This window comes from Babylonia areolata, chromosome 18, assembly GCF_041734735.1.
Source record: "Babylonia areolata isolate BAREFJ2019XMU chromosome 18, ASM4173473v1, whole genome shotgun sequence".
NCBI classification, from domain to species: Eukaryota; Metazoa; Mollusca; class Gastropoda; order Neogastropoda; family Buccinidae; genus Babylonia; species Babylonia areolata.
In genome coordinates, this window is record NC_134893.1 from 54,694,425 (window position 1) to 54,721,966 (window position 27,542).

Genomic DNA, 27,542 nt, shown 5'->3' on the forward strand with positions numbered 1-27,542 from the left:
TTTGGCGTAAACTGAGAATGTGGACTTGTTCAACCCACGTAAAGACAACATCTAGTTACTGATAGAAGGGCGACCCGGTGAAGTTCCGTATGAAAGGAAATGTCCTCTTTACATCAACGAATAAAAAGGATGATTCCGAACAAATACGATGCCAATAGACCATATGCATTTCGTAGTGTTTTTGTTTGTTTTGTTTTTTGTTTAGTGTGTGTGTGTGTGTGTGTGTGTGTGTGTGTGTGTGTGTGTGTGTGTGTGTGTGTGTGTGTGTGTTTCTTTCTTTTTGGTTTTTTGTTTTGTTTTTGTTTTTTGTTGTTGTTTTGTTGTGGGGGGGGGGGGGGGGTTGTTATTGATTTTTAGTCCTAAAGCGAGAAGAGGGGAACGGAAGGGAATCCTACCCAAGCATCGTACGTTCTCCCTTTCGGTCTCAGGGGAAAGTCATGAATACGTGTTGAAGGCAGTGTGAGCGTCACGTCCTTCTCCGACTTATCTGCTTGCTCTTCACAAGAAGGATCACACTGACGTTGATCAGTGTGGACCAAGAGGGCTGATCCCATTCCTGACCATTAGGATCAGCAGAAGATCCGACACAGAAAGTGCAGAACTACTTATCATTACTCAGGCACTTCGCCCCCCTAGAGGCCATCGCATAGGCCATCAATGACTCTTCTCCATCGCTTTTCTGACTCTGCGCTGTCCTTTCTGATTGTGTCCAGACTCCGCCTCAGTGTTTCACCTCCAGCTGTTTCTGGGCTGTCTTTTGTCACTGAATCCCTGATTTCTACTCGCAACCCTTAAGTATAGAACTTGAATTAATTACTTCTGCCGTGCAGTTTTATGGGTTAATGATTTGGGAAATTTTCTGTACATACCCCATAACTGGGTTTGTTGACTCACTTGTGTAAACAAAGTGAGGCTATGCAATAACCCGGTGTTTGGTTGTCTATGTGTACGTGTGTCTGTGTCCGTGGTAAACTTTAACAAATACATGTTCTCTCGAAATACTTTGTCTGTCAATACCAGAATTGCAATAAACATAGTGAACACATATTTCCACTCATACATAAGTTGTATGTTTTCCGGATGAAGCCGTATTTCCGGATCATGAACAGTTGATTTCGTTGAGACTCCGGATCCAGAAAATATATTGGGCTTTCCCAGCCAGTTGTCTGATCATTTGTTTGGTTTTAAAGCTTTATCAAAATAACATGATTTAAATGGTGTTATATAATGAATATATCATGTTAAAAACATAACTTTGAATATTAATTCTGGATGACTGATCAGATGCACTTTGGTCTTGTGGTAAACCTTCTTGCTTTCTAGCGTGATTGCATGGTTCAATCCCAACATTCTTTTCCAGCTTCATGACATTTAATACAGAACACATTTTTAACGTTATTTTAATCTTCATTTTTCTTCTCGTGATATCCTTTCTTGGATAAAGTGCAGATCGCTAGTGAGTCTTGAAGTCCATACCTCTCTTGTTACTATTATTGTTATTTTTGGACTTTTTTGTTCTGTTTTCGTTGATAAAATGCGTAGGTATAGAGATAAGAACTTCTCAGAAAATAGGCAGAGCTCGCACTCACTGACTGGCGATGGGTGTTAATGGTATAACTCTTTTACTGCTCTGACTACAGCTGCTACCACTTCTAATACCACTGCAACAGTGTTCGTTAAGTATTTGTTCGTGTTATCCTCTGTTGGAGAGGGGAGGCGACGGGGGATGTGGGGGTGATAGGTAAGCCTGCTCCACGGCCGGTTATGACTGTCAGTGCTGTTTTAATTTATCAATAATCCTGTAAAAACAAGTTCCTCTCTGATTTTCGGACGGCTCTATCGGGGAGAATCTATGATCACTTTGTAGCGCCACATTTTGTTTTCTTTTTTCTGCTTGTTTATCTATCAAACTGTATATTGTACTTTGTTTCATGGACTGCTCATTGCCAAATCACTTTGGTGAAGAGCGTATGGCTGATATGCTGTTCAGTCTACCTTTTTTCTTCTTTTATTCATCTGCTTGTATACAATACAAATCAATGCAATACATCTTTATTAATCTATTTTCCTGTAAAGGTGGATTTTTTTTCTGATTCAACTGTGTTTTGCGTGCGTATTCAATGACGTGTTTTATTGCTATGGGTTCGTATGCGTGTACTGCAGACTTGCAGTTCAACACATTTAACAGTTACCTGACAGTCAGCATCGTAACTGGCACTGACCAGCAGCCTGTTAACATCCAAACGCTGTTATTTAAAAATGTTTCTTTCATTCAGCCATTCTTCTATGAACCCATGGAAAGACAGCACAAAGTGCAGTGAAAAGAAATAAAGTAAAAAGGAAAGAAAGAAGTACCTCGTCCATATTGTCATTCTATTGTCGTCACCTCGTCCATATTGTCATTATTGTTTTCGATGGTTATTCCATTCTTATGGTTAATCCATTGTAATGGTTATTCCATTCTGATGGTTATTCCGTTTAATGGTTAATTCATTGTAATGGTTATTCCGATCTGATGGTTATTCCATCAACCATAAACGAGCACCTCCACCAACTGCTTATTTCACTTTAGTCTTCGCTGATCATTAATCCAACACCCCCCAACGCCCCCCAAACACACACACACACACACACACACACACACACACACACACACACACACACACACACACACACCCTCAAAGAAACCATTTTTGTTTGCCTTATTTTTTCCGGAACATGCGCTGTAAAAATCATTTGACCATGAATGATTCCGTGTACTTCGGTTCGTGAGTCGTATTTCCGTGTTGGCTGTCATCACATTGCGTGTTTGTGCAGCGATGCCACAATATCGGGGACTTGGTTTTGGTGGGCTTTGCATGTTGTGTTTTCAAGTAAACAATCAAGCCAGCAAATAAGTGAGAAAATAGAAAAAGACAGTCGGTAAACAAAGAAGTGTGCCAACAAAGAGAAAGAAACGAAACAAAAAGAGGAAAAGAAGAAAGAAACAAAGATATCAAGAAACCAAAAAAGGAAAGAAATACGAAAGAAAGAAAGAGAGAAAGAAAGAAAGAAAGAAAGAAAAAAGAGACAGAAAGAAAGAAAGAAAGAAACATTCAAACAAACAAACAAACATTCGTTTCAGGGAGGGGGGTCCTGTGACAATTTCTGATATCAACCCCGCCTGCCTCTTTCCTCCGACCTCGTTTCGCCATCTGCCCTATCCATTCCTTCCTCACCATCTGTCCTGTCCATTCCTTCCTCACCATCTGTCCTGTCCACTCCTTCCTCACCATCTGTCCTGTCCACTCCTTCCTCACCATCTGTCCTCTTCACTCCTTCCTCACCATCTGTCCTCTTCACTCCTTTCTCACCATCTGTCCTCTCCACTCCTTCCTCACCATCTGTCCTCTTCACTCCTTTCTCACCATCTGTCCTCTTCACTCCTTTCTCACCATCTGTCCTCTCCACTCCTTCCTCATCATCTGTCCTCTTAACTCTTTCCTCACCATCTGTCCTCTCCACTCCTTCCTCATCATCTGTCCTCTTCACTCCTTTCTCACCATCCGTCCTCTCCACTCCTTCCCCACCATCTGTCCTCTTCACTCCTTCCTCACCATCTGTCCTCTCCACTCCTTCCTCACCATCTGTCCTCTCCACTCCTTCCCCACCATCCGTCCTCTCCACTCCTTCCTCACCATCTGTCACTCCTTCCTCACCATCCGTCCTCTCCACTCCTTCCTCACCATCTGTCCTCTCCACTCCTTCCTCACCATCTGTCCTCTTCACTCTTTCCTCACCATCTGTCCTCTTCACTCCTTTCTCACCATCCGTCCTCTCCACTCCTTCCTCACCATCCGTCCTCTCCACACCTTCCTCACCATCTGTCACTACTTCCTCTCCATCCGTCCTCTCCTCTCCTTCCTCACCATCTGTCCTCTTCACTCCTTCCTCACCATCTGTCCTCTCCACTCCTTCCTCACCATCTGTCCTCTTCACTCTTTCCTCACCATCTGTCACTCCTTCCTCACCATCTGTCCTCTCCACTCCTTCCTCACCATCTGTCCTCTCCACTCCTTCCTCACCATCTGTCCTCTCCACTCCTTCCTCACCATCTGTCCTCTCCACTCCTTCCTCACCATCTGTCACTCCTTCCTCACCATCTGTCCTTTCCACTCGATCCTCATTATCTGTCACTCCTTCCTCACCATCTGTCACTCCTTCCTCACCATCTGTCACTCCCTCACCATCTGTCCTCTCCACACCTTCCTCACCATCTGTCACTCCTTCCTCACCATCTGTCCTCTCCACTCCTTCCTCACCATCTGTCCTCTCCACTCCTTCCTCACCATCTGTCCTCTCCACTCACCATCTGTCCTATCCACTCGATCCCCATCATCTGCCACTCCATCCTCACCATCTGTCCTCTCCACTCCTTCCTCACCATCTGTCCTCTCCGCTCCTTCCCCACTATCTGTCCTCTCCACTCACCATCTGTCCTATCCACTCGATCCCCATCATCTGCCACTCCATCCTCACCATCTGTCCTATCCACTCGATCCCCATCATCTGCCACTCCATCCTCACCATCTGTCCTATCCACTCGATCCTCATCATCTGCCACTCCTTCCTCACCATCTGTCCTATCCACTCGATCCTCATCATCTGCCACTCCTTCCTCACCATCTGTCCTATCCACTCGATCCTCATCATCTGCCACTCCATCCTCACCATCTGTCCTCTCCACTCTTTCCTCACCATCTGCCACTCCTTCCTCACCATCTGTCCTATCCACTCGATCCTCATCATCTGCCACTCCATCCTCACCATATTATGTACTGTCAACTCCATCCTCACCATCTGTGTGTGACTGATGCCTGAATGAATGACACAGGAAACGAATGATGCGCTCAGCTTCCTGATGCTTCTATGTGTACTGCTGTATAGTGACATTCTTTTGTTGGGCGATATTACGCTTCTTTTTTAAGCCCACAGCATTGAACAGGTGAGTGGTGAATCAGGTGTATCACGTGCCTATGATCGCAGGCTGGCCGAAGGACGTGGTGTGGTAGGGGCACACAAGAGCATGGGCAACCTGCAGGCGGCTGTCTCCCTGTGCATCACCTTGTGTTGTCTGTGGGGCTGGGACAGACCGCTGGTCGATGGTGGCAGTAAGTGGGCGTGTTGTGTTTTGTCGTCTTTAGATTGATGTGGTGTGGTGTGGTGTCGTGTCGTGTCATGTCGTTTGATGTGGTGTGGTGTGGTGTGATGTCGTGTCATGTCGTTTGGTGTGGTGTGGTGTGGTGTGGTGTGGTGTGGTGTCGTGTCGTGTCATGTCGTTTGATGTGGTGTGGTGTGGTGTGGTGTGGTGTGGTGTCGTGTCGTGTCGTGTCATGTCGTTTGGTGTGGTGTGGTGTGGTGTGGTGTGGTGTGATGTGGTGTCGTGTCGTGTCGTGTCGTGTCGTGTCGTGTCGTTTGGTGTGTTGTGGTTTGTTTTGGGTTTGGTTGGTGTGGTTTTGGTTGGGCTGTTTTGGTTTGGTTTGGTGTGGTGTGGTGTAGTTTGGGTTGGGTTGGTGTGCTGTGTTTTGGTGTGGTTTGGTGTGGTATGGTGTGGTGTGGTGTGGTGTGGTGTGGTGTGGGTTGGGTTGGGATGGGTTGGGTTGTTTTGGTTTGGTATGGTTTGTTTGGTTTTGCTTGGTCTGGTTGAGTTTCGTTTTGGATTGTTTCATTGGCTAAGTTTGGTCCATTTTGGTTTGGTTTGTTTTTGGTTGGATTGGCTTGGTTTTGGATGGCTTGGTCTGGTTTAGTTTAGATTGGTTTTGTGTGGTTTAATCTGGTTTGGAATCTGTGTGGTTCGGTTTGATTTGGTTCGCTTTGGTGTGGTTTGATTTCGGGCAGGTTGGGTTGGGTTGGGTTGGTTTGATATGGTTTGATTCACTCACTCTTTCTCCGTCTCTCCCTCCACCTTTATCACTCCCCCCCCTCTCTCTCTCTCTCTCTCTCTCTCTCTGTCTCTGTCTCTCTCTCTCTCTCTCTCCCCCCTCTCTCACTGTCTTTCTTTCTTTCTTTCAAAGCGCTAAACACTGAGTGATGATGGTATTACTGTCTTTGTGAAAGCAAACATGACCGATGTGTTCCTGTTTGTGATGTAGAGATGACAGAATACCCAATCGTCCGTCAGAAAAGAAAAAGAAGAAAAAAAAAACTTTCTGTATTGCTCAGCTCCTTCCTCAGACATATCTTTGTTTGTTATTATTATTGTTTTAACAAAATAAAAGAACACACACACACACACACACACACACACACACACACACACACACACACACACACACACACACACACACACACACACACACACACACACACACGTGTTGTTGTTGTTGTTGTTGTTATTGTTGTTTGGTTTGGTTTTTTGGGGGGTTGTCTTAAGATCTGTTTCTATGCTGAAGATGGAAATGCCAGTGTTAATGAGTTCTTACTGAAGATTTGGCTTTTTCAATTTGCAAAATATGCACTTGCTGTAACTTTAGTTTTTTTTGGTTGCTGTTGTTTTTAGGGGAGCTTGGGGAAGGAGGTGTTACTGCCTTTGTTTGTTGCTTGCTGTTGTTTTCTTAAGGGAGCTATGGAACGTTTATGGTTTGTGTGTTGTTGTTTTTTGTTGGGGTTTTTTGTTGTTGTTGTTGTACTTTGTTTTGGGGGGGTTTTTTGGTTTTTTTTCGGGCGGCTTTATTAATGTTCAAACAGACAGACAGACCGTTTAGCTTGAGAAGAACTGTCTTTTTGCATCGGAACATTGAACGTGATGATGACCACGAATGGTGCTGGTGGTCGTGGTGGTAGTGGTGTGTGTGTGTGTGTGTGTGTGTGTGTGTGTGTGTGTGTGTGTCTGTCTGTCTGTCTGTCTGTCTGTCTGTCTGTATGTCTGAGTGTCTGTCTGTCTATCTGTATATCTGTCTCTGTGTGTCTGCCTTTTCGTCTGTCTGTTGAATAACAATCCTCTCACTGCCTGTTCCCAGTTTTGCAGCTGTTCTTCACACAGCAACTCTCGACACCAAAAGATGGTATCTGGGATGATCACCTTCAGTTAACTCTCCAATGCTTTTTTTCTGAAACGTGGTGGTTGCTGTTTGTGTTCTTGTTGTTGGTAGTGGTGGTGGTGGTGGTGTTTTAATTAAACGTTTCAAAGAAAAAAATATATAGAAAATAGTTTCCACATTAAATGAAACTATTTCACCTCAGTTTGTGCCTGAATTTGTATTTCTAGGAAATGATGTGTAGTGTACAAACACTGAAGCGACAGATAACTCAAACAAACACCCATTTGTCGAGTCCTCAGTCGCTAGCAAAACCCGTCGCGAAAGTCCCAGCGTAAGCCTGTGGCAGTAAATATGTAATGTTTTTTGCTGAATATGAGACCTGTAGACAGACAGCGAGAGAAAAGCAACAACAACATATAGAGGAACAGGGTGAGGGAGATCGAATGTTTGTTTAAAAGTACATGTCTGATAACAATAGAAGGTACAGCGTCCACATCTTAGAATACATGTCGACGTGTTTTGTACTGCCACATTTTCCAAATAAAACGAAAACAAATAGCGGGCAGTGCATTGCAAAATGTCGTTTCCACTCTATACCGCGCAATGTTAATCGGTACATTCGACACAACCAGTCTCTTTTCCACAACAAAAAAAATCAAACAGCGCGACGCGGTTGGTTAAGCAAAGTAGCACAAATTCTAAAATCAATGACTGCACCGTTTAGTGCGGTCATAGCATTTTTTAGACACACATTGAGTGATCGATTTCTCCAACGTCTGACAAATCCCAGACGACATGTCACTATTCTGTCTGCATCAGTGGGAAGTCTCTTAACGTTTCTTTCAGCCCGAAGTCTTTGTGGACAAACGAATACCGCCATGACCGACGTGTGCTGTCAAACCTTAACGCGGCACAGTACTCGTAATGTTTTCTTTACATCTCCACCAAGCGTCAAACCTTCAGTTGAAGGAGGGGACATGGGTACAGTTTCATTTCTTATCTATGGCTAAAGTATTGTTTGACGTTTGGAGCCGTGTCCCAGTGGTCATGTCCCTAACCAGGAAGTGAGTGTCCAGATTCGAGTCCTATATACGGACAGGGATTTTGCACATTATACATAGGAAAGGTATAGCCACGGAAATACCAGAACGTTTGACGGTAATTTCGTTTCATTGTGTTTTCAGATTGTGTATTTATCTTTCGCCTCCCGTTTGATAGATTCGCTCCCAGTGAATATTCCTAGATCTTCACGAATGATCACCACCCCACCTTCAGAAAATACACTCCATCAGATTACAACTAAACAAGACAATGGAAGCTTCCGTCACGAAGACAATTATCAGTAGATAGAATAACGTTCAGTGGGTGCCTCAGTACAAACCCTCGTTGACAGAAACACTGACACATGAACCATACTGAAAATCACAACAAAATAAATACCACCACAAGACTGCTGCTGACAAGAGAAAAGACAGACAACGAAAAACGTGCGTTCCATGTCAAACGCTAGCAAAGTACACCTCCGCCAGTCTTCAGTTCGGGGAAACGAATTAAAATGGACTTTGAGTAATCCCCACAATGAAATTAGAGCGGAGAAGCCCAGACACAAGTGACGAGCTGTTCAGCAGGGGTCTTACCGGGTGATGAATGCTCGCCAATTCCTCTGTCCAGAATCAGAGCATTGTCCGCCACCTTGGGTTTCCAGATCGTGTGAGTCGCATACTGAGAGTTTTAACCATTCGCCACGAAATGGTTCCTACCTTCAGTTCATAAGCGCAACCGCCTAGAAAACATTTCATTCAGCAGGACTCAACACGACCCATTCACGTCACTCACACATGTCCAGGAAAGTACAATCAAGGACAGTTGTTATTCATAGAGTGATGTGAGTCACACGAATGTCATGGCAGACATGTGATGGAGTGACAGAAAGTCGCGCTTTTTTCAGATATGTGGAAACTCAGGAAAGATACAAGAGCAAGATAATCATTCAGTGTAGCTCTTAGAGTACAAGGACTTTGATATCAAATTGAGAAGCATGTGTCATTCCATTTGACAATAAACTTCGAATATAATATTTAAATGTAAACCTACATAATGCAGAAAAATGTTCATTCCTTTCCTTCACTGTAAATGTATATATTATTTTACCCACCATATACATTTTTTCTAACTCCAAACAGTTCCTGCTCGCCCACGCTTTACGAGAAAGAGTGGGATTTCGAGAAAGTGTAGTCGTTCCCCTCCCACGCTTTCTCTCAATTCGACGACAACGACGATCATGGTGATTACAATGGCGTTAGCGAAGACATCGACAGTATGACTCTGAAACTGACATATATCAACTGTATGTCACATGAGATGGATCATTCCAATGCATCTACCTCAAACTCAGCATCGGAATCAATAGCCAACAACAAAATTAATTCGATGTGTGTAACTCAAACATAAACACAGACCAAGATTTCACCCGATTCGTCGCTGGGAATAACATCCAAATGATTCAACTCTGTTCAGAAATGTTACAGAAAACGGTGTTTCACAATGCTTTACCCTCGCGTAGGGAGCGTGGAAACGGGACCAGATACAGTTTTGATGTTTGTTGTGATGCAGTGTTTCCTGTCACATTTATTTAGAATGTTCCTTCATCGCATGCTTCTTCATATGTTCATCTGTTTGAGTTAGCATCCTTTCGCATGCAACGTTGCACTGGAAATAGCTTCTCAGTTTCAGAGAAGACAATATCATTTTGAAAACAATATGAAAGAAGGAAAACAAATCAACCTGCCACCCAAACAAAGAGACGAAAGGAAACACACACACACACACACACACACACACACACACACACACACACACACACACACACACACACACACACACTTTTTTTTTTTCTTTTTTAACTAAATCTGTGCCATTACCGTCACCGTCTTCATTAACGTCACCATGATCGTCGTTGTCGTCGTCACCATCTCTCTCTCTCTCTCTCTCTCTCTCTCTCTCTCTCTCTCTGTCTCTGTCTCTCTCTCGCGCGCGCGTTTTTCTCTAAGATTTGTGTTGGAAAAAGGCAAGATGCCCACCCCGATGACAAACGAAATGTATTTGATAAAATAAGATAAAAGACAAGGGAGACGGACTTCCCATGCTTCTCACACATTGCGATAAAGCGTATTGTCGCCACTCGCACTCTCGCAGTTGAGAGAAAACGCGGGAGTAGGAACGACCACGCTTTCTCACCTTTCTCGCCTTTCACCTTTCACGCTTTGTCGTAAGGTGTGAGAATTCGTGGGCTAACAGTCTATCACCTTTTTTTTTTCTTTTTTTTTTCACAAGGCCTGACTAAGCGCGTTGGGTTACGCTGCTGGTCAGGCATCTGCTTGGCAGATGTGGTGTCGCTAGCGTATATGGATTTGTCCGAACGCAGTGACGCCTCCTCGAGCTACTGAAACTGAAACTAAACTAACAGTCCCAGTTTCTGGGAAGAATTAGAAAATGATATCAATATATGCAAACTGCAAGTTCATCGTCTTTTTTTTCTTTCCCTTTTTTTTTTCGTCAAGGAAAGCTATGAACGTTAACCTTTAAAATTGTCATTTTCACAGTAATATGGAGTAAGAAAAAAAAACCAGGCCTATGAAACTCATAGATAGAGTACAACGGAGGATCCGAGAAACAAGTTGTGTAGCAGGAGTCTCCGTGGGCGACATATGAGGCCAGTTTCTGCGCAAAGTGTCGGAGTTTTTACCGCTGTATGTGGGCACGAGACAGTGAAGTTCTTTTGCCTGGAGCTCAGGTAAATGACGGTCATTGTGTTGTTACAGTACGGACACTGTCATGGGATCCATTTCAGCACTTGGCATCTCCTGGATCAACCCGCTGCAGCCAGAGGGCAAGTCTGTCACGCCGTGATGTTCGTGTAAAACCCCTCCCTTCCCCCTTATTAATCTACTATCTATATTTTCTCATTTGTCTACCATACAGCTGTACTTGATTTGCGTGGGTTCGTTCTGAAATGGACCACACAATAACAACTGTGCGACTTTTTTTTTTTTTTTTTTTTTTCGAAAGCAACATTGTACAATCTCCTGACGCAGAATCGGACCACTTCCATTTGAACGAATTTGAAGGTTCTTGGTAAGACGGTATGAATATTGTTATATCCGTTCGATGATGATTCAATTCAATTTCGGCTAACGTTTTAGCCCTTACTGAATATTTTTCAATGTGTTTCTGCCCTGTACCAAATATTGCAAAGTATGTTTCTACCCTTACCACGTGTAGCAAGGTATTTTTATGTCCGTAGAAAAATGTTGTCCAGAATATTTTCCGTCCTAACGAAATGTTGCCAAGTATGTTTTTGTCCTTTCCATACATTGCGAAATATAGTACTGTCCGTCCACATAAAAAGTCACTTCAGTGCATGGAAAGAAAGCAGATCTTTAGCTGTCGTCACCACGACATTAGTGTACAGTCCCAGACCTACTGACGTGTGTTGTAGCGAGGATCTTACTGGGTGATGTATGGCGCCAATTTCTCTGCCGGCTGTCGCGCGGGGCTTTCTTCACCTTGCTTCGCCCTCTGCCCGGTGGGGGCACACAGACTGTAATTTCCCTTCCAGTGTGGTTCCGCTGATGATGGACACTTCCTGCACTAGGGTCACGTGGATAACGTACAATCCCTGGACCCTCTTTTTGTCGGCTTCCCCTTTTTGTTAAAGAGTTCAAGTTTAGTCTGTCACGAAAACGTATCACGAGATTATTTATATAAACACTTATCTCTATCCCCCACCCCGCCCCCAACTCCCCCTCAGTTTGATTCTTCTTAGAGGAATCAGCTACACTATGGTGTTGTTGTTGTCTCGTTCGTCTTTTATCAGAAGGATTCCTCCGTCTCCTCGACGAAGGCGGCAATACGTCGCAGGTCCTCCAGTCCCCCGTAGAGCTTCCGGGCCGCTGGGATTGGGTCGGGCCAGGTTTTCTCTCGGAGCGCTTGGTGAAGCGGGCAGGACTAGGGTGTCAAACTCAGGGGAAATTATATTACAAGACAAACTTACGTTTCAAGATTGCCACTAAATATATCCCAGTATTATTACCTGTCCACATCCTCAGCAACACATCTGGGGTCACGTTGCGGACTGGTAATAAAAAATATAAACAAGAGAGGCAAGGCCTTCAAGACTCACTTGTGATACACTAAAAAAAAAAAAAAAAGTCCAAGCTTCTTATGTATTGAGTATAATTTCAAAATGTAATGTTTCAGATGAGAAAGATCAGTTTAAAGCAAATTAAGTCCCCTAGCATTAATTACAGAGTAATTTCCCTTTTTTTACTATCTGCACCAAAACGTTTGCAAAATAAATAAAACTTCCATGCTTAGCAAAAGAAGTTCCTGTTTGAACAAAAATGATAATAATGACTGCTCTTGTTGTTGGGTCAGAATATCAGATCAAAGTGCCAAGTTTAGAGAATACAAAAAATATATATATAACAGTAAATGCAGTTTGCATATAATTAGGCTTCTTCTTTTTTTTTTTCTTCTTTTTTTGTGTGCCCATCCCATAGGTGCAATATTGTTTTAAACAAGATGACTGGAAAGAACTGAATTTTTCCTATTTTTATGTTTAATTTGGTGTCAACTGACAAAGTATTTGCAGAGAAAATGTCAATGTTAAAGTTTACCACACACACACACACACACACACACACACACACACACACACACAGAGAGAGAGAGAGAGAGAGACAACCGAACAACGGGTTAAAACATAGACTCACTTTGTTTACACAAGTGAGTCAAAAATCAGACACAACACAACCGATTAGGATCAGTGTAACTGTTTGGGGATGAAAATGTAGGCAAAGAGTATAGCGGCATATGACGCATTGCATGGTTTAGTGTCTCAACACAGATTTATCTCAGACCTTTGGTAAGTGTGCTGCCTTGAATGTCCTGAGTGGATTAAAAAGGGTATAGATAGATTTAGAGCATACAGTGAGTTACAGAGCCTATGACACTTGAACATGGAGGTGTACAGTGTTGTTGTTTTTAATGATTTGACAGTTTAAGCACCATCAACAACAGCATCATCATACTGCTGTTGTTGGTATCATGATTATCATTATTATTATTCTATTATTGATTTGGAATGTAAATCTTTTAGAAGAAATTCCGTAACTGCTGAAAAACTTTCGTTGCACTTTAGATGCTCAAGATCGTGTTTGTTATTGTAAAGCACACGGTAGGAATATAAACACTTGTTGGGAATATAAAAAAAAAGAAACACTTTAACGAGAGAGAGACAGACAGAGAGACAGAGACAGAGAGAAACAGAGAGATGGTTTATTCAAAAAAGGCCACGGCCCCCCCCTTCCTTCTTCTTTTTGCCCTTCTCTCGCTCAACCCCCCTTCTCTCTCCTCTCCTCTCTGCACCCAGCACACAGCACAGTGAAGAAAAGAGAAGCAGACTGGTGCAGGAAGCAGAACCCATGCATGGTATGCATTATTCATAAAGCAGAATGACAGCCCACTCAGTGCCAGAGCCCGCTGGACAAAAGACGCGGGCACTGATCCGTCACACACACTGTGAATACTTTCACGCTGCTATGGGCTATAGGCTGTGTGAGAGGATATTGTGCTGCAAGGGTCACGCTGACCCTGTGAGCATTGCCAGTGTGTCCCTGTGTGGCTAAATGTGTCTCTGAATATATTGTTTTAGATATATGTTTTTGTTTTTAGTATCCAGCTAGTATGTTCCTTTAAAAGGAATGATTCGCTTTCAGGTTCACGCTGACCCTGTGGACATTAATGCCAATGTACCCTTGGACAACTGGCCAGACCAATGCATTTTTTTAAATATATACCACACACGAAAAGAAACCGTTCGATGAAAAGTGCATATGTCCCAGTGAGAAAGGTCAACTTGTTCCCCGGAAATCAGCGATGCTTCTATAAAAAGAACAACGCGCTTCAAGAGGCACATAGACCCTTTTAGAAAACCCAATGTGTCCCTCGAAAACTGGCCATTGTGTTTCAGAATATGTACAATTTTTGTTAATTTGTCTGCTGATAAAAACATGTATGTCAATGTAGGAAACGTCAACGTGGTTCCTGAAAATCAGCCACGTCTGTACAAAAGGAATAATACGCTTTCTGGTTCAGGTTGACACAGTGAGAAATGCTAATGTGTCTTTCGGGCCAACGTGTTTTAGAATGTGTGCCGACTTTTTAAATGACCAGCTGATTAAAGCCTCTTTGTCCATGTAAAAAAACGTGTTCCCTGTAAAATAAAAAAAACAGTGAATACGTCCCCATAGGGAATGTCAATGTGCTTCTAGAAATGTAGCCAACACATCCTATCCATTTCCATTCCATTCATTCTCCTGCCCGGGATGGGCGTAGAGGAGACATGAGGGACGATTCCGTAGTCAGACGACGCCATCCGGTTCTATCTTCTGCCTGTCGTATCAGCGTAGCGCTATCCATATTGGTCCATTCCTTGATGTTGTCCATCCAGCATTTGGCTTGCCTCCCTCTTCGCCTACCACCCTCTAGCGTTCCCTGTAGAACTGTCTTTTGCAGTGAATTGTGGCGTGTCACATGCCCGAACCATGACAGCTTCCTCCTTTTGACCACTGCTAAGAGCGGTTCCAGTGGACCCGCTAGCATAGTTATTTGGCTCTTGACAAAGTCATTGGTCTTTCTGTCCTTCCATGAGATTCCAAGCAGTCGTCTGAAGCATTTTGTCTCAAACGTCTGGACTTTCCTAGTAGTCTCTGCTGTTAAAGTCCAACTTTCACATCCATACAGCAGTATGGATAGCACCAGGGATCGGTACAGTTTGATCTTTGTTGGAAAGCTGATCTCTCTGCTCTTCCAAATCTTGCTGAGCTTAGCCATTGCTGATGTTGCGATCGCTATCCTAATCTTTATTTCAGTTGTTGAGCGACCGTCGTTTGTGAGGGTGGTGCCGAGATATTTGAAAGCATCCACTTCTTCAAGTTGTTGTCCGTTCATGAAGATTTGAGCTTGGGTGTTGGTTGAGCTGTTTACCAACACTTTGCTTTTCTCGGTGCTCACTTCCATTCCGTATGCACCTGCTCTTCCTTCTAGTCTCTTGGTGAGGTCTTGTAGTTCTTTGTTGCTGCCTCCTAGTAGATCTATGTCATCTGCGAATCTCAAGTTGTTGATGATTCTTCCTCCTATGGAGATGGTAGAGTGGAAGTCATGGAGGGTTTCGCGCATGATGTTTTCTAGGAAAAGGTTGAATAGTACTGGGGAGAGCAGGCAACCCTGACGGACACCGACTGTGGTCTTAAAGTATATTCCGATTTGGTTGTTGAGGAGGACTGCGCTGCTGGATGTCTTGTACAGCGCCTGAATGACTTGGGTGAGACCCTCCTCGATGCCAAACTGTCTGAGTATCTGCCACAGTCCATCATGCCACACCCTGTCAAAGGCTTTCTTTGTGGATAGCGAGGTCTGGTGCTGGACGTCCCGCTCACTCAAGGAAAGTGATGTGTCACTCGATAACCTCTCCTTTCCAGGTGAAGTGATCGCCGCATAGCCACTGCCTGGCTTGCCAGACAGTAAGGTTATTGCAAAAGGCCTCTCCTACATTATTGTGTCCACAGCAACGCCTTCCCGTGGCGTCCATGTCTTCACTAAGCTTGCTTTGTCATGGCGCGACCGAGTAACCGGCGGTATAACTGGTAGGAGACTTGGAGAGGAGATTGGCGCCACCAAGGAATAACCTAAGCCCACAGAAAAGACATGAAGGACACAACCATAGCCAGCAACATGCCGGATCGGTCGAGGCCCGGATCAACAACGACCGCGCTTACCATTGGCTTGCCCCAGGTTGGAAGTGTAAAGTCAGCTACTGGAGCGAAAGAACTATTTAAGTTGCCACAAGAAAAAGTCATCATTGGAACACATCCTATAGAATATATCAATGTCTTTTCAACAAAAAGAAACGACCAGAATGTCTGTGTAACAAAGAACCAGATTTCCCCGTAAAAAGACTACTAATATGTCCGTATGAAAAGGGGCGACAGCTTACCCATGATGAAATATTGAACACAGACCAACACATCCTTGTGACAAAGGTTTGTGAGACAGAACTCGACGAGAACATAAGACAAATGTGTTCCCATAAGACTAGTGTTGCCAAGAAGAGAAAAAAAGAAAGACGTTATTTCATAACAACGATTGATGGCACCAAGAAAAATACTGATATGTATGCATGTATGTTTATATGTATAGATATATAATTTGCTTTGTGTGTTGTGTTTGTAGTGTGTCTCACTTTTCTGTACTTACTTTGAACCATCGTATTTTAGAGCGCTTAGAGTAAACAAAATATTTGGTCAGGTGCTATGTAAATAAACTTAGTTGTGGTAGTTGCAGTAGTAGCAGCAGCAGTAGCAGTATTATTATGATTCGGTAATACCGATCATATATATACATGAGAAAAACGTATTTGTACCCACGTGTCAAATGTCTCCGATGAGAAGGACTCATTTCTGTTTGTAATACCAATGACTCATGTGAGAAACACTGAAATCTCTTCTAAAACCGCAGACTCCTATGGGAAAGACTGATACCTGCCCTTGTTAGACCCGTGACAGAGAATTTCTGCCCATAGGATCAATGACTAACTGGGAAATATGGCCAATGACACCTTTGAGAAACGCTGATATCTCTTCCTATACAACCAATGACGAAAAAGACTTATACCTCTGCGTCAGATAAATGGTGCGCTATGAGAAAAGGACTTGTCAATCCCTGTAAAAAACGTTTGGTGTGTCCAGTAAGAAAGATCAGGGAATCTCAGAATCAGAGACTGATGTATTCCCCCTCGCTGCAAACTCTTACATCACGTGTCTGTTCCGTGGGTACCGCTCTACAGGAACTCATTTGTTTCAGGATATGTATGTATGTATAATTTATATTTGTCGACTTGGGAACAACCAGCATGATGACATATGGCTGCAAGGATACACTCTCACGCACACATATACACACAAACCCACTCGCGCAAGCAAGCACGTGCTCACACACATACACACACACGCACGCACAGACGTTCTCACGCACGCACACGCGCACGCGCACACACACACACACACACACACACACACACACACACACACACACACACACGTCCTGTTTTTCCAGATATACGTGTCAGTCCCTTCTTGTCAGTTCCCTTAACCCCTTGACTGCTGCCGACAAGTATTCTCGTCAGTGGAAAGCTGTTACCTCACTGGTGATATCACACAACTTACAGGTCAGGATGTCAGTGGAGAGCTGTCACCTCACTGGTGATATCACAGAACTTACAGGTCAGGATGTCAGTGGAGAGTTGTCACCTCACTGGTGATATCACACAACTTACAGGTCAGGATGTCAGTGGAGAGCTGTCACCTCACTGGTGATATCACACAACTTACAGGTCAGGATGTCAGTGGAGAGCTGTCACCTCACTGGTGATATCACACAACTTACAGGTCAGGATGTCAGTGGAGAGCTGTCACCTCACTGGTGATATCACACAACTTACAGGTCAGGATGACAGTCACCGTATCTATCTGGACTTCTGCCTCTTGGTGCTCCATTGATTTCGATCAGCACAATCAATGACAGTTCGTACGTACACTGAAAAATAGTGACACTGATTTCATACCACCACAGTTCAGTAGTCGAGAGGGTTGATTCCCCACGCACCCCCGAAAACGGAGTATGGATGCCTACATGGCGGGGTAAAAAAAAAAACACAACGGTCATACACGTAAAAGCCCACTCGTGAACGTAGGAATTGCAGCCCACGAACGAAGAAGAAGAAGAAGAATTCCCCATGCATTACTTGTGCTTGTATGTGGAGAAGAAACAGTACATGGTGTCGGAAAAGCAGACGTCACAGTCTAGTCTTATAACAGCGTCTTCTTCGCGAAATGGTTGTATGTAACACGTGTTGGAAGACAACAGACTGGCCGACACGTATCTCTGTACTGTCCTCTTTTTGTGTTGGGGGGGTGGGGGTGAGGAGGGGCATGGGGGGGGGGGTTCCGGACAACACTTGGACAAATTAGTATTTCATATGAACATGGCTGCTCCAACGTCTTCCCCACTTCTGCCCCTGCCTGGCTGATTACGTCTGGCGGAAAAGGAAGATTGCTATTGGGAGGGCCGGGAGGATATGGGGTGCGGGGGTTTAGTAGTGAGAAAGATCATTCCTTCCTTCCTCTCCACTCTTAGGGGGGTGGGGGTGTAGCGGGTTGCTGGGCGGGGGCTTGTGGGGGTGTCCCTCCACTGAATCTGAGGGGTGGGTGGAGCGGGTTGTGGGGGCGGGGGGGGGGTGTCCCTCTTCTTTGCCTTCGTCCACGTCCTGACAGCTAATCTTGTGACCCAGCATCTTGAAAGCCCACTGCAGCAAGGCGACTCGGGTCCCCCCTTTCCTCAAGTACTGTGTCTGCCTGCCTTCCTGGTAACCCGCCAGCAGGCAACAAACATCGCACTGATAGGGAAGTTAGGAGATTTGGGGGGTGGGCGGGGTTGGTTAAGAGTGGTGGACGAGGAAGAGATGGGGGGGTGGGGTGCTCTGGAACGGGTCGTGGTGGTGGTGGTCGTCGTCGTTGGGAGGATAAGCGTGTATTCTTTACGGGACAGGGGATCGATCCATTTCTTAGCTTAAGATGATAACCGGGTTTCCTTCTTGTTTCATCCTGTTTTAGTGCTGGATAAATGGGAGGGGTGAGAGGAAGGAAATGGAAGGTGGGGCTCTCAAAGGAAGAGCATACAGAGAGAGTCAGAAACAGAGACAGGAAAAGAGACAATGACGATGACACATGATTTAATGTATCAGGCCACACGCCCACAGTTCAAGAGGAGATCAAAAGATAAGTGTATGGTGTATATTTACGGCAAAAAGCACAGTATTCTGTTAGTAGTTTTCTTTTCTTTTTCTTTTTTTCCTTATCCCCCCCCACACCACCCCCACCCCACCACCACACACATACACACCCCACCCCTTTTTCTTAAGTAATCTCATAATGATCACGTTTCTGAGGATGACATTGATCTAATCTACGAATCCTTTTATTCAAACAGTAGAGAAATTCCTGATAATTATGAAAATCTGTATGGAGAAATAAAAACAATTAAAGCATGCGAATTGTTTTACTGTTCATGTATTCTGGCATCCCATCAATCTCTTAAACTGGAATCGCTCAGCATTATGTTGTATTTGATTGCATCTGGTCTGATCAGGCCATATTTGTGGCATCTAAAACACATGTTTGACATCCTCTTGATCGCCAGAAAGAAAGATAAGACAAGACAAATTCTTTATTTTCGAGAATAATAGATAAAGCACTGGCGCGTTTTTATACATCCAGTCCCCGCCCTGAAACAGAGTCTACTTTACACAATGCTACATATATATCATAGCAAGCACTACACAATACTACAGAAAGTCACAAACAGTCATAGAGAGACAGAGACAGACAGACAGACAGACAGAGACAGGGAGAGACAGAGACAGAGAGACGGAAATGCGTGATGGATAACCGTAGCCATGTTTGCCAGCCAGGTTCAGACAACTGTGCAGAAAGGTGGAGAGAGGAGCTGGAGGGAGGGGGGAGTGGTGTCCATGATAAAAGGTGTTCACGAATCTGTGTTGACATGGCTTGGATCAGTGAATTCGGATGTGTAGTTTTGTGATGATGATGACTATTATTGGTGGTGGTGGTGGTGGTGTTTGTTAATGTTATTTTTGTTGTTGAAATGACTCATCTGATCTTGAGCGCTTCTTAATTCACGAGAATTAAGGGGCGAGGTGCGGGGGCGGGGGGGGGGGGGGAGGGTATAAACTCGCACTTTTTCCCTGACCATGCTTTCGATCACAACGTGATAGGACTTAACCACAAGACGTGAAATGAATGACTTTTTGATTGTACAGTCATTATGGGCAATTCATTCAATGATTTCCTTCAGGCAAACTGCTGGACCTTTTTTTTTCTCAGCATGAAGCTGTGAATGAGTACTTTGGAATCGAAATTTGTTGCAAGCGTCATGCTAGTCATCAAATACTTTTCCACGGTCTCGACTTAGAGATAGATAGATAGATAGATATTTTTCAGATAGATAGATATATAGATATAGATTTTTTTCTTCTGTTTATTGGTTTTTCCCAAGGCTGAAGCAGACAGGCACTGATAAAACACTTTATCACATCATGTCGTCAGAGAAGCGCTGTGACTATTTGTCTCTATCTCTGTATCTCTCGTGAAACATTCGTTGTTTTAAAAAAAAAAACATATTTTGCGAAGAATGAAGATCTTTTTAGCGTGCTTGATATACATCAGAAAATTTCAGTCCAGTCACTTAAACGTATATTGCCGAAGCGTATAACCCTCGACGAAAATTGAAAAAAAATGTTACTCACCGTTGTTCATAAAGAAAATCGATTTAGTGTTGACTTCTACATATGAACTTTTCTTTGTTGCTTTGTGATTTTTTTCACCACACGAGTAAAAATGGATTGTCAATACACCATTTTCTTTAACAATGAATTTTCCATAATTGTATGTTTCTGAATTTTCATCATTAACTTTGTCGTGATTTGTTCTCCTCGTGTTATTAGGGCTGTTAGGTATTGACACTGAAGACTTCTGACTTCTGAGAAAGTTCTCTCTCTCTCTCTCTCTCTCTCTCTCTCTCTCTCTCTCTCTGATTCTTTTATTCATTGTACTGACCACGCGTCTACCCTTTGGGATTCAGCAAGCAATGTTTTACTAAGAAGAGTTGTTGATGATGTTTTTCATTTCCTTTTTGTCGTATCTTCTCCCCATTTTTGCAGATAAGTATCAATCACCATTCTCAGTAACACAAGGAAACCATTTCTTCGTCGTTGTTTCGTCTTCTTGGTAATGCGGAATTAACCTTTTCACATTAGCAAGAAGAAGAAATGACGAAGAACCGGGTTCCTTGTGTCACTGAGAATGTTGATTAATACTTACCACTAACGATGCCAATGCGTTGTTTTAATTAACTCACTCAGGACGGGCCAGTCCTCTCCTCTGCCCTACAGAGACCGCCTCGGACTTCCACTGGGTGTCTGAATGACCAAACCTTTTTGCTTCCGTCGTCAGAAATGCGGTATTGGTTCTCTACATACACCTATTCAGTATGAGAGCCTTCCGCTTGTGATATTCTGATGATGTTAATTGCGATGAAACGCGGTCATCCTCGTCTTTTTCGCCGTTCGTATGGAGAGAGTTAAGTACAAGACCAAACCATGGACCTGAAAGTGTGTCTTATCAGTAGTCTTCAGCATACAAGGGTGATCCTCAATCTCTCCTTCCACCCTTGTTTCTGTCGCTCCTTTCCTTTGTGTATACTTGATAATGTTCATGATAAGTAAGTCTCCCTTTTTATATTCTGCTGACTGTAGCATTTTTGCTGACATTCTTTGTTAAGTTTCCCCTTTTATTCACTGCTGTTTATTGCATTCTTGGTAACAATCTTTGAAACTTCCCTTTTTTTTCTTTTTTTTTCTCTTTTTTTGTGCTATTTGTTCATAACACTATCAGTAGCAATTTTTGTAAGTTTCTTCTTTTTCTATATTGTTGTTTACAACGTTATTGGAAACGTCCTTTGTATGTTTCATGTTTTGTCTTCTTTTCTTCGCTGATGTTAATAAAATTCTTGGTGACGTTCTTTTATAGTTTCCTTTTATTTTTATTTTTTTTCTTTTCTTCGCTGCTGTTAAGAACCTTCATTGTAAGTTTTCTTCTTCTGTTTTTTTTCTTCGCTGCTGTTAATAACAGTTCTTGGTAACACTCCTTGTAAAGTTCCCTCTCGTCTTTTTTTTTTTTTTTTTTTTTTCGCTGCTGTTAATAATTTTCTAGGAAACGTTACTTATAAGTTTCATTTCATTCTCGCGCTCACCCTCTCGCTGTCTGCCTGTCTCAGTGCCGGTGGCAACGGTCCCTTCCGAAATGAGTGGAAACACAGTCGGCGGGGGTCGCTGGGAGTTGTGTCCTGGGTGCCAGCTGTCCCCCCCGGTGCCTGCACGTGTGGCGAGGATTGGGTAGATTCCATCTGAACTGCCCTTGTTTTAACTCATCCGTGGGAATTGAATTTGGCGGGGTGGCCAGGCTTCGTCTGGCATCCTCAATAGGACAGGGAGGGGGGGGGTGAGGAGAAAGGAGGGGAGTGGGAGGGAGTTGGAGGGGGGGGGTGGATTGGTGGGAGAGATGGAAGGGCGGGGATTATATAATTGTCTTTCTTTTTTTTCTTTCTTTCTTTCTTTCCCTAACGAGAGGGAGTTTATCCCACTTTGTGTCTGGAGGGAAGAAGGGCCGAAATGAAACATCTCTTTGGTGGTCTCGATCTGTCTGTCTTTCTGTCTGTCTTTCTGTCTGTCTGTCTGTCTGTCTCTCTCTCTCTTTCTCTCTGTCTCTCGCTGTATTCCGCTAGTATATAAAATAGACAGACAGATATACAGCAAAAATGCGTTAATACGTAAATAAATAAAAACAAACGAATAGATAAATAAGTATTTACAATAACTTTTCTGTGCAGATCCCAAGCCCAATCAATAAATGAGTAAATAAACGAACTAGGAAATAAGAAGTTAAGTGACCTTTCTGTAAAACTTCTGAAGGCCTCTGTGGGGTGGATAAATGCTAAGCACGGATGAACTATTTGCCCACGATGCTTAGTTCGCGGCTGTCTGACTGAGAAAATGGTGTCGCCGGTTTGTTCCACGTTTTGGAAGGGTGGGGGGTGTATATATAAGCTACTCCCTACCAAACTGTCGAGCTTTATTGTGAGTAATGTCTAGGACAGTTTGAGTTTTATGCACAATCTGTAGAGTACTTTTGTGTTGTCAGCAATGCAAAATAGGCTGGTGCCCACAATCTATGCGTCAGTTCTTCCTCTCACTGTTCGTCTTCAAATCAGATGGCAAACTTTTCAACCCGGTTTCTCTGCGAGCAAAACAGAAGCGAATTCAGAGACATATTCTTCAAAGAAATTAATGTTTGTCATTGATGCCGTTCTTTCCTCATACACTCACGACATCCTTGAACGCTTGATGTGGCCTATTCTTTCACCAGTGCCTGCAGCAATTTCAGCCTCACCATCAGCGTAGGAAATACACCCTTCTTCTCCATCAACGGCTCTACCATTGGAGTTGTAGACAGCTTCAAACGTTTAGGCTCCATCATCTCCCATCTCCAGTAGCCTGCCTCTCGACGCTCAGATCAATGCCAAACTTGGGAAAGCTGCCTCACCATCACTGGAAAGCTTAACGAGGGTGTAGATTAACACAAACTCCCACAAGTAACACTGACATGTAGGTGTGTCAATGAGTGTCTGGTTTAAGGAACGTATCACAAATAACACTGATTTGAAGGTGTGTTGTGCTCACCACCACCTGTATTACGAGGCGTGGACGACCCACTCCAGACAACAGAAGAACCTGATGTCCTTCCGTCTGTGTTGCCTTAGACACATCCTGAATGGGCCACCGACCGTTCCAAACCTGGGACACGTCAAGAGGATGGCGAAAGGACGAATCCCAAAAGACTTCATCTATGTTCAGCTGGAGACTAGATCTCGATCTGTCGGATGTCTGTGTCTCCACTACAGAGATGTCTACAAAAGAGACATGATCCCCGCTGCCACTGAAACAGATGAATGGGAAAACATCTCAGAGGACCACGCCGAGTGGGGACTGACTGTAAAAGAGGGGGTCAGGCGCGGTGAGGAGGAGGAGGAGCGAACCAAACCGCTTGTAAAGAAAAGGCGGCAGTATGAAGGCAGCAGTTTCTGCCAGTTCATCAACTTTCCCATGCGAGGTCTGCAACAGAGATCGCCGCTCCGGAATCGGACTGTTCAGCCATCGCGGGCGCTCTATGATGTGAACTCCCACAGGTGGGTCAACGATTCCATGAATGTCCTGTCAGACAGACAATGGCCACAGCTTTAACTTCTTAACAGGCACGCGACCATTGTTGGAAGAGGGGGGAGGGGGCGTCATTCAGCGTGTGTGTATGTGTGTGTCTATCTGTCTGTCTGTCTGTCTGTGTCTGTGTGTCTGCGTGTGTGTGTATCTGTGTGTGTGAGAGAGGGAGAGAATGTGTGTTTGTGTGTCTGTGTCCCTCTGTATGTATGTTTCTGTATATATGTATGTATCTGTGTGCGTGTATGTATATATGTATCTGTATATACGTTTATATCTGTGTGTGGGTATGCCCTTGGAAACAAAACGGAGAAGAAATGTTTAAAAAGGCATAACATGAAACCTTTATGTGTTTGTGCGTATATTTGTGTGTCTGAATGCATGTGTGTCTGCTGTGTGTGTGCCTCTATGTGTGTTATACAAATGCACAGGCAGTAATTCCTAACAATTTCGGAAGGAAAAAAACTAATTCCCGGAGGCTTCAGGGCTCTGTCGTCGACATGCAAAACAAAAATCTATTTCATTCTGTTGACGGTTCACAAAGTGCAGTGCTTAAGATAACCTGTACTCTTCGATTTACATTTTTTAAAAATCTGGCAGCTAATTTGGTCTAGTTATCCTGCCTTTTCCAAATCTCTAGCTTACCTTAAGAACTCACAGCAAAAAGAAGTCTCAAATAACGGCAGTCAGTTAGGCGCTGGACTTCCGATCCAGTGTTCACAATTGACCAGGTTTCGAGTCCCCGTTTCGACATGGTGTTGTGTTCATGGGAAAGGCACTTTACTCAGATTTCGCTCACTCCAGCCAGGTGTGAACGGGTACCTGACTTCGTTATGGGATGCTTAAAACGGCGGAAGGAGTGGACTGGTCCCCGCATTCCAACAGCGAGCCGTAGAAAAGTGGATATGAGTTCACTGTCCCGATGGCCTTAAAAAGGCAATGGGACCTTTTTACCTTTTCAAATATGGAGAAAAATGGGTAGATCTGACCATGGAGACCTACACTCCTTAAGAGATCAACCCATATTTCAGACAAAGAAATGTTTTGTTTGGGGAAATATGTTGTATATAAGATAGGACCAACATTTGTAGCTAACCGAATAAAGACTGTATTACCCACTGTAATAAATAAAGATCAAACTGGTTTTATTCCTGGGATGTATATAGGAGACAATATTAGAATGATTTAAGATTTGATAAAGTACCTAGTACCTAAATCGTAAGAGATTACCTGGCCTATCGTTGATTATAGATTTTGAAAAGGTGTTCGATTCTTTAGACTGGAACTTTATGTTTAAGGTATTGAAGGTTTTGGGTTTTGGAGAAAGCATAAACAAATGGGTTCGTACTTTTTACGTAATATTAAGTCTTATGTAACCACTGATGGACATGCATCCACGTGGTTCTCTGTCAATAGAGGATGTAAACAGGGTGACCCAATTTCTCTCTATCTTTTTTATTCTGTCTGTAGATATTCTTGCAATAATGATTGAGAAATTGAAAATATTAAAAGCATTACTATGAATAACATTGAACACAAAATACCCCAATGTGCAGACCACACAGGGTTCACTTTAGCAAATCATAGAAAATCATTTGAAATGTGTGTATTAGTAATAAGGAATTTTGGAGCAAATTCTGCTTATATATGAATGCTAGAAAAACAAGTGCAGTGTGGTTAGGATGCAAAAAGAGGTCAAAGAGAAACTGCAAGATATATGCAACACATTGGCTTTGAATAGAATCTCCCTAATTTTAAGATGCTTGGTATTTGGTTCACTAACGACATAAAAGAATGTGAAAACGTGACTTACAATGAAAAATTAACAGAAATAAAATTACTGTTCAAAATATGGATGAAGAGAACACATGTTTGGGGAATGCCATGTTACCCAGTGTTTTGGAAAAGCATTCTAACTACATTTATTGAAACTTGTGAATTAACATCAAATCTGATGTTTTATTCTTGTGGCTAAATCCTACATTTTTAAGTGTAAACGTGATAATAATCAGCATGATTTGATTATATTTATAACACTACTTACCTCTTGATATAAAACAGAAAGAAAACATTGCACGGCTAGATTTTAGACCAAATGATTTCTCTGCCAACTGGAATTATTACAAAAACCTGCTCACAAAAACTAGTTCAATTGAATGTCATCTGTCTGGGAAGTTAGTGTGCTATCAGCATCACGACTATAACAATGTGTCTTGCTGTAACTGAAAACGATCAGTCCACAGCTGTCGACCACGCCCTGTGAATTAGATCAGAGTCGATAAGCGACATTCTCTAATTCTAACATTTCCTAATTTTCAGTGCCACTGTGATGAAACAGACTGAACACTCGGTACATTTGTCTTGTTCCGAAAGTATTCAAGAGACATTGTGGGTGGTCTGGTCTCTCACTCTGTCTATCTGTCTGTCTGTTTGTCTGTCTATCTATCTGTCTGTCTGGCTCTCTGTCTCTGTCTCTCTGTCTCTCTGTCTCTGTCTCTCTCTCTCTCTCTCTCTCTCTCTCTCTCTCTTTCTCTCTCTCTCTCTTCCTTCTTTTATTGCGATCCACAAAGGAAATTAATCTTGCTGAGCCACAATGCAGCGAGATTCTTCTTCTTCTTCTTCTTCTTCTTCTTCTTCTTCTTCTTCTTCTTCTTCTTCTTCCTCCTCCTCCTCCTCTTCTTCTTCTTCTTCTTCTTCTTCTTTGTCTATGCTTTATCTCCTCCGCCTCCACCTCCGTCTCCTCTGTCTCCTCCCCCGCCTCCTCCTCCTTATGCTCCTCCTCCTCCTCATTCTTCTTCTTCCTCCTCCTCCGCCTCTCCTTCTCCTCTCCATAGTCCTTTTCTTTCCTTTCTTTCTGTGCTTCTGTTACATGCACTTGGCGACCTTCGGAGTAATGAATGTAACAATTAGAAATAGCAGTGGGGTATTATGAAATGCTTTCTTTGAAAAGCATATATCTGCAGAATGGACGGGTTCCTGGAGATCAGCGCAAATAACTGTCCAGATGATGTGAGAATTTCCCGTTAACAGCAGAACAGCGTTGTCATGGTAGAGTAATCTGTGTTGGATGGTGTCTTCGTTGAGGTGTGCTGCAAATGTTGTCATGAAGTATTATTGGCTGATTTGGGGAACATACGTAGTTTTGTTTGCTTGTTTCGTTTCTTCGTTGTTCCATTTGAAAAGCTCTACACCTTTACTTCATAGAAACGTCCCGCTGCCGTATGATTCCGTAACATGTCTGGTTTCGTCTCATTGCCCTGAAAACCTTTAGCAACTGGATGATGCAATTTTTTAATGTTTTCGTTTTGTGGTGTAATGAACCATCTTTAAAGCATCTGTTCTACAAAGAGAGAAGATCTGGTTGTGGTCTTTTTTGGGTTTGGGTTTGTTGTTGTTGTTTTTTTGGGGGGGCGGGGGGGCAGGGGGGGACTTGGGGGGTGTTGTTTGTTTGTTTTGGGTTGTTTTGGGGGTTTTTTGTCTGTTTGTTTGTTTGTTGTTGTTTTTTTCAATGACGAAAGCAACTCGTATGAATCAGGTTATCCTGTCAAGCTGAC

The 27,542-nt window shown here is 43.3% G+C and overlaps 1 protein-coding gene across 2 annotated transcripts in view; it reads left to right on the forward strand.

Moving 5' to 3' along the window:
• LOC143292074 (neuronal acetylcholine receptor subunit alpha-7-like) overlaps positions 1–27,542 on the forward strand; it is a 149,765-nt gene that overhangs the window by 25,424 nt on the left and 96,799 nt on the right. For both annotated transcript variants that reach the window (XM_076602253.1, XM_076602252.1), the window contains exon 2: positions 5,026–5,150. In XM_076602253.1, the coding sequence (XP_076458368.1) occupies positions 5,066–5,150 (85 nt within the window). In that variant the 5' untranslated portion in view covers positions 5,026–5,065. The remainder of the gene's footprint in view (positions 1–5,025; positions 5,151–27,542) is intronic.